A 9,578-nucleotide genomic window follows, 5' to 3' on the forward strand; every position below is an offset into this window, starting at 1 on the left:
TTTTTTTTTTTTTTTTTTTTTGTATTTTTAGGGAAAGATCTGCAAGATGTTCAGGGTCTCACTACTAGATCAGACTCATAGTGATCTACCTGTTAACAGCCTCCCAAGAGCTGGGATAACAGGCACCACCATGCCTAGTCTCAATTGCCATCTCAGGGATCAACCCCCAGGCCCTGCACCTGCTTGCATGTGCTTTAATCTGCTGAGCTATCTGGATAGCCCTTGTGTAAGATCTTTTAGACTACTGAGATTGCAAATGAGATATTATTTTTCTAAGCACAAGAATTATGTATGAGTAAAGTGTTTTACTGTGAAAGACTTCAGCAAACAAAATAAAATAAATGACAAAATGTCACAAATTTTCCACCTAGATATGCAATAAAGATGTTCCTAGTAAGATCCCCTCACTTTTTCAGATTTCTGTGTCCTGACTGGGAAACACAGGCACCTGTTGTGGACCCCACCACCTGCATGGCTGTTGAAGCCAAGCCCGAGCTTGGGTTGACTGTGAAGCTAAGAGATCATATGAAATAGCAGGAGGACTGTACTGTACTTGTTAAAAATCATAGGTATAGAAAATGAGGAGTTAGATTTCATGCTGCTTTATCAACCTACTTTCTATTCTTTGGGGGTTTATTTCTGGGAACTTGGTGTCATAGAATAAAGTTTTGATTTTTATGAACTCTATGCTTAATCTACACATGTGATCTCTCAAGAACTGAGAAATAAAGAAAAATCACATGCTACAGAGGACAAAGGCTCATCCAAATTTCCTTTGGGAGTTGGGTCTGTAGAAATAAAGGCAGATTTGAGACCAGTCCTAGAAGAGCATGTGCTTAGCTTCTGCTCACAGCAACTTCAGGTGGCGGGCACTAGACCTCACGCTACCAGTCCTACCCCTACCTTCGCATCCTCACTGGCTACTTGGTTAGTTATCATCAGGAAGACATCATCAACCAGGTGCAAAAGGAAACAGGAGTGGAAAGTTTATTCCAATCTATCTAGTCCATGCAACAAATACTGTACAAGAAATTTTTAGAAATATAGACTTCACTTCCAAATGATTCCCAATAGGGTACATTTCTTGTTCATTACAAGTCAAACTCTGCTCAATAAATACGAATGGCAAATTTTCCTGTCCAGATAATATGCAAAAGGCAAGCATTTGCTAACACATGAATTAGAAAATCAGAACTGAAATAAAACACACTGGGAATGGGAAAGGGAGCATTTTTAAAAAGTATGAAGTATAGAGGGCTTTGGCACCTCAACCAGTGAGTTCTACTTTCCAACTCTTGGTATATGGAAGTACAGTTAAGAGACCACATAACCCTGCTTTTGCCAATGAGTTTTTTAAAATAATATTAAATTACTATTAATTCTTATATATGGCATATTAATGACACATGGAGTAAAATATTTGCATTACTGAAGTAGACCTATGTTGCTCCTCTCTGTAGGCAAATCCTCTTTAAGAAACCAAATCCAAAGAAAAGCACTTCCCAATATTATCATTAGAAGCCATGATATTCATAATAATGTTTTACACTTTCGTATCGGTATATTTTAGATACACTGAGTGATAACATTCCTCAGAGGAAATTTGTACCTGTACAAGACACATCTTGCTCTTTCTTCTTTCCCCATTCCCTTCCTCTCTCTTCATCCCTTCTTATCCTCATTATTTGAAAAAGCTTTATTTTCATTTTTTCTTTCTAGTCTCTTCTTTCCTTGTCCCTTTCTTCTTTTCCCCTTCCTCTTACCTAGTTCCCCTTCTCATTTGTACATTTCTTTCCCATCTGCCAAATTTTAAAGATGATACTATTTCATTCATTAAAAAATGAAAATGTTACCCATGGCCTTATAATACTTCAATATCTCCTGAATCACATACAACAAGGCCAAAGTTAGAATATATATTAAACAAAAGTAGACATTTTCATTACCTATTGGAGATTTCCTATTATTTAAAATTAACATATTGGTTCAACTTGCTTAAACTATGTACCATATAGAGCTGTTTTTTAATACATGATTAGTTTTGTAGTCATACTTAAAAATCAAAGACAGATTTTAGGATGCTTTGGAAAAGACAGAGGAAAAAATTACAGATGAAGGAAGTAGTGATCATTCATAAGTGAGTGAGGGAATATGGACAGACAAAAAAGAAAAACATGATTGATACAAATTAGTTTTAATACAATAGGACTTATCAAATAGCTTGGCGCATCAAGGAACATGAAATGGGAAATAAGAGAAATATACACCATAATAAAGTTCTTACTTCCATTGCACCTAATAGATTTGCACTCTCTCCAATGCTTTCTTCTATGTACCTACGTTCTTCATCTGTAATAGTAGGGTGTTTTGCAGGGCTCTCGTAAGACACCAAAAGCCAAAACATGTACCAGACCATCCCGAAACTTCCTATAAGAAATGGTGCAAAAGAGGAAGTGAACATAAGCTGTCAAATATTTCCACTTATGAGTTACATGCTGAGAGAAAACCTCACAACAAACACAGTCTGCATGAAAGAGAACTTGATATTATGTTTGTGCAATTGACTTTGGTCTTTTTTTTTTTTTTTCTTCTCCTTTACCACAAGATGTAGAGCTACCTAAAGGCTGGTCCTGGAGTGTTATCTGTCTCCTCTGAACAACACTGATACATATGAAACTCACAATCACTAACTATTGAAGATTTAGGAAGATTTTCATAGGTCCAAACATCACTGGCCAGTTCCTATTCTAGGTGCTTGGCTCAGTGGGATAAATATAATAAACAAGCAAAGTCTTGTCCTCAAAAGAATCTTTTAGGATTTTGCCTTGAATATATTAAAATATCGTCATATCCAAAGGAAAATAACGTTCATTCCATTTTGTCTTACCACTTCTAACCTAATAAATAGAATACCAAATAAAATACAGATTATCTTACCCTAAACCAGTGTATTATGTGAAAAAGGAGCATCTGTAATAATTGTTGTAACATTTTGTACTATATATATCTGCATACTATATACTGTTCTGCATATATGATTGCCTATTGAACAGTCTTTGGGCAGGCAAAAGTTAGATTCCACAGCCACAAACTGTATGCAAGGTCTGTTCATACTCCTCTTTATTGAGCACTGTGTTAAAACATGCTTATTGGACAACATAAACCAATGAATATTAATACAAATATCTTAGTTATTTTCTTTCATTGCTGAGACAGAATACCCAATGACCAAAGTTATAAAGAGGAAAGGTTTGTTTAGCTCACAGTTTGTGGACATTTCAGTCTGTAATTGTCTGCCTTCAGGGCAGAGTGGCATGGCAGGGGAGCAACTGTTCCTAACGGCAGAAGACAGCCAAAGAAACAAGGAGAGGAAGGCCGCCATGCCTCTTGCCGCCCCTTACATTTTATGCAGTCGACTGGGGTGAGGGCTCTGCCAATCCAATCGGTGTGCTGATTCAGCAATCCCCCGCCTTAATCCTACCACCCTTAACTCCAACATTGCACTTTTAAGCAATTACATGCTTTAGATTCAGTCATCTATGAGAAGAAACCCTCCATGACCACGTGAGGCCAAAGGACCCATCTAGGCCCACGCCATGACTATAAAAAACAATTTCACTGGACTCATTCTGTTTTCCTAGCAGTAGGCCATTTCAGTTGTTCAACTGTTCTTTTTGTTCCTGGGGTAACAACCTACATGCCTCAGGCTCTCTTATATTTTATTTTCTTGCATACTGAGTCTACAAGAAATGCTCCTAATACCATACATGGCACAGCACTGTTGTCCTGCACTGCTTTTCTTTACTGAACTTGCCAGCACACATGCGTTAGACCCAGTGTATAAAAATGTGGCATAATGTAGTGGCTATAGAACAGCATCTTCCCACCTTTACATTCTAGCTTTCTCTCCTGAGCTCTATGATCCAATCAGTATCACAATCTCTAAGCCTTCATGATAAAATGGAATAATACATCACCAAGAAACATTAAAAGAGATAATCTATAAATAAACCAGCACACTAAATGGCATAAATTAAGCATCTAGTAAACAAGAGCTCTGGTAATTCAGTTGTAATCATTACCATTAACTAAATTTATCTAAAGATCCATGCCTTCTGCTAATTGCTTTGTGTGTATAATTTTCAGTTTATACTACTATACAAGCTCTATCTCATTAGTTTTTAAAACTTAAATATCAAATTTATAGCTCAAGAACTGTTTTTGTTACAGTAAGCAAGTACTATGATATTTTTAGATGAACTAATATTTACATCTTGATTTTGTATCAATTAACGATAAATATTAAATGATATACAACTTGAAACACTGATAGTAATTTTAAAACAGTACCTTATTCAAATTAATATTCTTTTTTTTCCTTTAAGAATGATCGAGCTTTGGAGAAAATACTTAGTATTTAGGGTCATGTCCCAACTTCAATTAAGTAGTGAACTACTACACAAATCAGAAGACCTTATAGATAAACTAATTTTCATTTCCCTTACAAGTAGGTGCTTTTCACTTTGTGGAATTATGGATCCTTTGAAAAGTGTTCATTAAAACCTCAAAGAAATCTCTAGAAAAATGTATACAAATACATATATAGTTTAATATTTGGGACATTCATGAATCCAAAACCTATCGATAGCCTTCGAGTTTCCAAAAAGCCACATTATGAAGTAAGATTTAACGAAGCTCAGCAGAGGGAGTATGTGTTTTGATGAGAACATTTCAAAATGGAACTAAGTGAAGGTAAAGTTGGGAGTTCCTTACCTGCCCTGCCTCTAGGCCTGTCTCCTGCCCCTTCCTGAACTCTGCTAATCACTACCCTGTGCTACAGTATCAATTCCTTGGAGCTTCCACTTATGGCTGAGAACACGCAGTGTGTTTTCACACAGCCAGACCCTCTTCTATGGCGTGACTTCATTAATATTCTATACGTTCACGCCCACATCCCAGAATGCTGTCAATCATTGACAGCAACGCTTTGAATCCAGTTCTAACGTTTCTCCTTTCTTCCTTACCACCAAGTGAATCTTGGAAAGAAAGACTTTAGGGGAACTCGAAGTGCTATGATTTCAGTTCGTCAGTATGTGTAGATTTAGGGTTTCATCTTTTATTTCAAAGTCAGCCTTTAACTGACTTTAATTTGAGAGAGGCAAAGCCCAAGAAAGACACGCTGCTGTAGCATCTCATAACGGACCTCTGGTCACAAAATGGAATCGGAGCTTTCACTCTGCCACCGTCCTCCTGGTGTCCACCCCTACTCCCTCTTGAGATGGCAGAGCTGAGCACATGACCAAAAAGAATAGCAAAAGAGATAGGGGGCTCCTGTTTAGCTCTTTCCACCTCATAAGTATTTTCTTTTCAAACGAGGAAAGGGTTCTCAAGATGAGAAAATAAATGAGTAAAACCAGAAACATACTCAGCAATCTATTTCACTGTCAGCAACCCTGTCTCTGTTAACGTGTGCACATGGCCTTTAACCCGGATGTAAAGAAATGCAACGCACCATAGACGTAGAACACTGAAGACCAGCCCGTGTACTGCACAAGAATACCGGCTAAGGGCATGGCGATTACAGCTCCAGCGTAGGAACCTAGGGGACACGGGGAGGGGAGGAGAGCATGTGAAGTCAGCAAAATCTTGATTTCATGTCGTATTTTGGGATGTGCTCCCACAAACGCACTCTCTAGTGCACGGAAACGCACACCCACACGCACGCCCTACCCAGCGCGTATGTCCTTCCTCCCCAAAAGAGGAGCAGAGCAACTCGCGGGGAGCCGCGCCATCAACGCAAGATGGAACTGAGACTCTAAAATCATGAAAGAGTCATACTGGCTGCTGCGTGTCCTGCATGGCCAGGCGCTGGGCTGGGGACCCTGTTTTAACACGAGCCAGACACTGATGTGTCATTCTTTTTTATTATCATTATCTAAAGAGAATACAAATAGAAGAAAAAAAATGAAAGAAAGAAAAAAGAAACAGTTGAGACGGTACAGTGCTTCACCAAACAAATCCCTCAGAACTCAACAACAGTTGCTGAATTGCATAACATCTTCACATTCTTTGTTCAGATTACACAAGAAAAGCATGTAAAATTGGGGGAACAGAGATATAAGAAATTAAAAAGCACAAGAAAAAAAAAAAGAAAGAAAATTTAAGCAAGGACTGTTCCACTCTGTAGACCAGCAGAAATCAGCAGTACAGTTACCCAAGCAACCCTGCGTACATACATAAATATATCTTTACCCCTCTCCCCCTCTCCTGGACCTTTCCTCATCCCAATTTGCCTGCCCTTTGGACAGATTCTGTGCAAGGGAAAGAATCAAAAGCCATTCTTGGAAGTCAAGTGTGTACCTCCTTACAGCAGAGCCATACAGTTTAAGTGTGTATATTTTATAACTTCATTCTATTATTTTATTGACTTTAAAGCGAATTTAAAAATAGATAAAACAACAGACACTATACAGAATTTCAAAAAACAAGATGATAGGAATTTAACCATGGTTATTATGTGGCGCATTGTTACCTTCAAAGTAGTTACTCAGGTTGCCAGATACAAGCATGTAAACTGGATCAAAATAAAAATTTTAAGTATTAATTTCTCTCTTCAATAAACAAAGAGAAATTAGTGATACAACCATCCTTGCTACCCTGTGTGTGTGTGTGTGTGTGTTTCCGTGTGTGTGTATATATATATATATAAATATATATATTCCATTTGATTCTTTTATCCTTTCCCTTACCCCAATTGTATAACTTCATTTTAAAACTTACTAAAGGCTACTGTGAAAACGATGTCTTAGATATATAAAGAAAAAAAGGTTATATTTGTGCTGTATGACTTAAGCCCAAGTGAATTTTAGTTGAATATCTATATGCCTTACTATTGCTAATCATTCATTCCAGCTTGGATGTGAAGGGAAAACAGCCTAATTTTCTATTGGTGAAATTATGTGCTATAGTTTTAATTCCTGGGTTTTAAAATAGGCTTATGTTCTCTCTTGGTCTGCTTTGGAAAGAAATGGTCTTCTTGATTGATAGTTTGGGTACAAAAATGGAAAATGTTCTGTAGACACACCAAAAAAATGATATTAATACATTTCTTTGTTTTATTAAATTTTTTATTTTAGAGAAGGGTCTACATGGTGTTCAGGGTCTCACTACTAGATCAGACTCATACTGAGCCTCCTGCTTACAGCCTCCCAAGAGCTGGGATTACAGGCATGCACCACCACAGCCCAGTCTCAATTGTCATCTCAGCGCGCCCTGGGGTTGGGGCCAGCATAGCAGTCCTGGGGATTGAGCCCCCAGCTCATGTATCTACTTATCGGCTCTTTAATCTGCTGAGTTATTTGGTTGGCCCAAGATCCCTGTTATTATTTCTTAAATATGTTTTAAAAATATTTAAAAATTATGAGTGAACCTCAGTATCATATTAACTGAAACGAGGGCTCTACACTTCAAAACTTTAGATTGAAATTTAATAAATCTATTTTTATTTTGTTTCCTAAATAGCAGCAAGATCAGTTTTATTTCTGGAAATTAATGTTTTAATAAACAGAAAAATATGGTAATAATGTTAAACAGAATAGTTTAAGACCATATTAATTTTAGTTATAATAGTTATTATCAATGGGCTATGTATGATTTGGATATCCTCAATTTTCTGAGTAGAGTTATATTTTGTATCAAATACAAATTCTATTAAAATGTTAGATTTAATACCCTTGAAAGAAAAATCAGGTTTGAATGTTAACATAAGTCACTAGTCTTTATTTCTTTATATTTCCACCTTTGTAAATGAGCTACAATTTATATTGTTTTATATAACTTGATTTTGTCTAACGAAAAGAAATAGGACTGAGATTCTCAAAAAATTATGAAAACTTTCCATAAATGTATTTGGAAATGTAGTTACAATGAATCATCTAGAAAAGTATAAAACATACAACATGTAGATTAGTTAAGGATACTATAAGTACTAAAGAAATTGGAATAGTGGTTGAAACACTTACCCTATGCCAAATTCCAATAGTTATAAAGATGAGCTGACCAAAGTTTCCATCCTTACCAAAGTTTTCCTGAGTTTTCATTCATCATAACCATGTCTGCACCCAAAACTCACCACAGAAGGAGGTCGTGGCCAGTCTACTTCTCTCCAGTGGAGGGGCCCATTTGCTCCAAATCCCATGACATGCTGGGTAGGTGACACCCTGTGCCAGGGAAGATAAACATCATGTTTTAGAATGCAAGGTCAAAGGAAAATAAGACCACTACCTTTCCTATGGTTCACTCCCTAGGATGGTCACATGGTATTGGAGACAGTTGCTACTCATGGGACCTCAATGACTCCTTGAAATTTCATTATGGAAGCTTACAGTCCAAATCACATGGGGCAAAGCCTGTTTTAGGGAGCTCTTCAAATTCTGCCCACCCTTCAGGTCTGTCTTCCACCTTACATTTCTTCTGTTTAAGGCAAAAGAGTAGACTTCATTATTCAAGTTGCCTGAAATTCTTAATAGATTGGAAACTTTGGAAGATCTTTCTGTGAGGCACTAAATTCCATGGTTTTCCTCCAAAAACAGGTGGAACTGAGCTATTAGGAGCTCACGTAACCCAGAAGTAGAGTCTAGAGCTTATGGCATTTAATATAACATGCTAGTTTCTATTATTTTTGTTATCTCATTTTGAAGGTTGTTTTTAGTATGCTAAAATATTAGATTATTCCTTTCAACCGTAATCCAAAGAAAGTGACTGACAATAGTTAGCCCAAACTCATTTTTCAGGTGACATTCTTTCAAAGTCCACAAGATGATGGAAATAGAAGAAGCCAGTCAGTAAGTACATACACCCGACCATGATGCCCAGTGGAATATTTCAATGGAAACATGGGGACCAAGAGACAGCAGGGACTTGGGGCAAGACTCCCAAGGACTGTTCACCAGGAGTCACTCAACACAGAGAGCTTGCATGGCATGCATAGGGTTGCAGGGTCAATTCTCAAATACCTGATTGCCTACTAATTCCAATGTGTCCTTTTTTGCTCTAATACTAAATGGTACAACTTAGACATATGTTTATTTGTAGAAGTCAGAGATAAATTGATGGCTCTTAATAATGCATGAGTTTAAAATGATGTCCCCCTATAGTTCCATACCTCAACTAGTCCCTGTAGTATTCTAACAAAGATGACACACCCATAATGCACTCTGGCTGCTGATGGGATTAGCATGTTCAAGGTGGAGGTAAGAAGTATGGCGGCTCCAAATACCCTGAAATAGAAAAGATTGAACACTGTTTTGCTTCAACATTTTAGAGACACAGATCTAAATTTCACACGTCATCACAATTAAGATAATCAACAATAACTAGCAGGGCAGATGAGATAGCTGAGTGGACTAAATGCCTGCTTAGACAAGCACAGGGACCAGGTTCAATCCCCCACACCACATACTGCACTGGCTCCACCCCAGGGCACAAGGAGGGGGCCACCAAGATGGCATGGTGGTGCACAGCTGTAAACCCAGAGCTGAGGAGGCTGAAAACAGGAGGATCACTGTGAATCCAAGGTG

At 37.6% G+C, this 9,578-nt stretch overlaps 1 protein-coding gene across 1 annotated transcript in view; it reads right to left on the bottom strand.

Annotated features, from left to right (window-relative positions):
• Slc17a6 (solute carrier family 17 member 6) overlaps positions 1-9,578 on the bottom strand; it is a 38,662-nt gene that overhangs the window by 11,014 nt on the left and 18,070 nt on the right. Inside the window, exons 4-7 of the mRNA XM_004642685.2 lie at positions 9,164-9,278; positions 8,132-8,219; positions 5,513-5,599; positions 2,285-2,427 (exon numbers count right to left, since the gene is read on the bottom strand). Coding sequence (XP_004642742.1) covers positions 2,285-2,427; positions 5,513-5,599; positions 8,132-8,219; positions 9,164-9,278 — 433 coding nt within the window. The remainder of the gene's footprint in view (positions 1-2,284; positions 2,428-5,512; positions 5,600-8,131; positions 8,220-9,163; positions 9,279-9,578) is intronic.

This window comes from Octodon degus, unplaced genomic scaffold (assembly GCF_000260255.1).
Source record: "Octodon degus isolate 3935 unplaced genomic scaffold, OctDeg1.0 scaffold00159, whole genome shotgun sequence".
In the NCBI taxonomy this organism is placed as follows: domain Eukaryota; kingdom Metazoa; phylum Chordata; class Mammalia; order Rodentia; family Octodontidae; genus Octodon; species Octodon degus.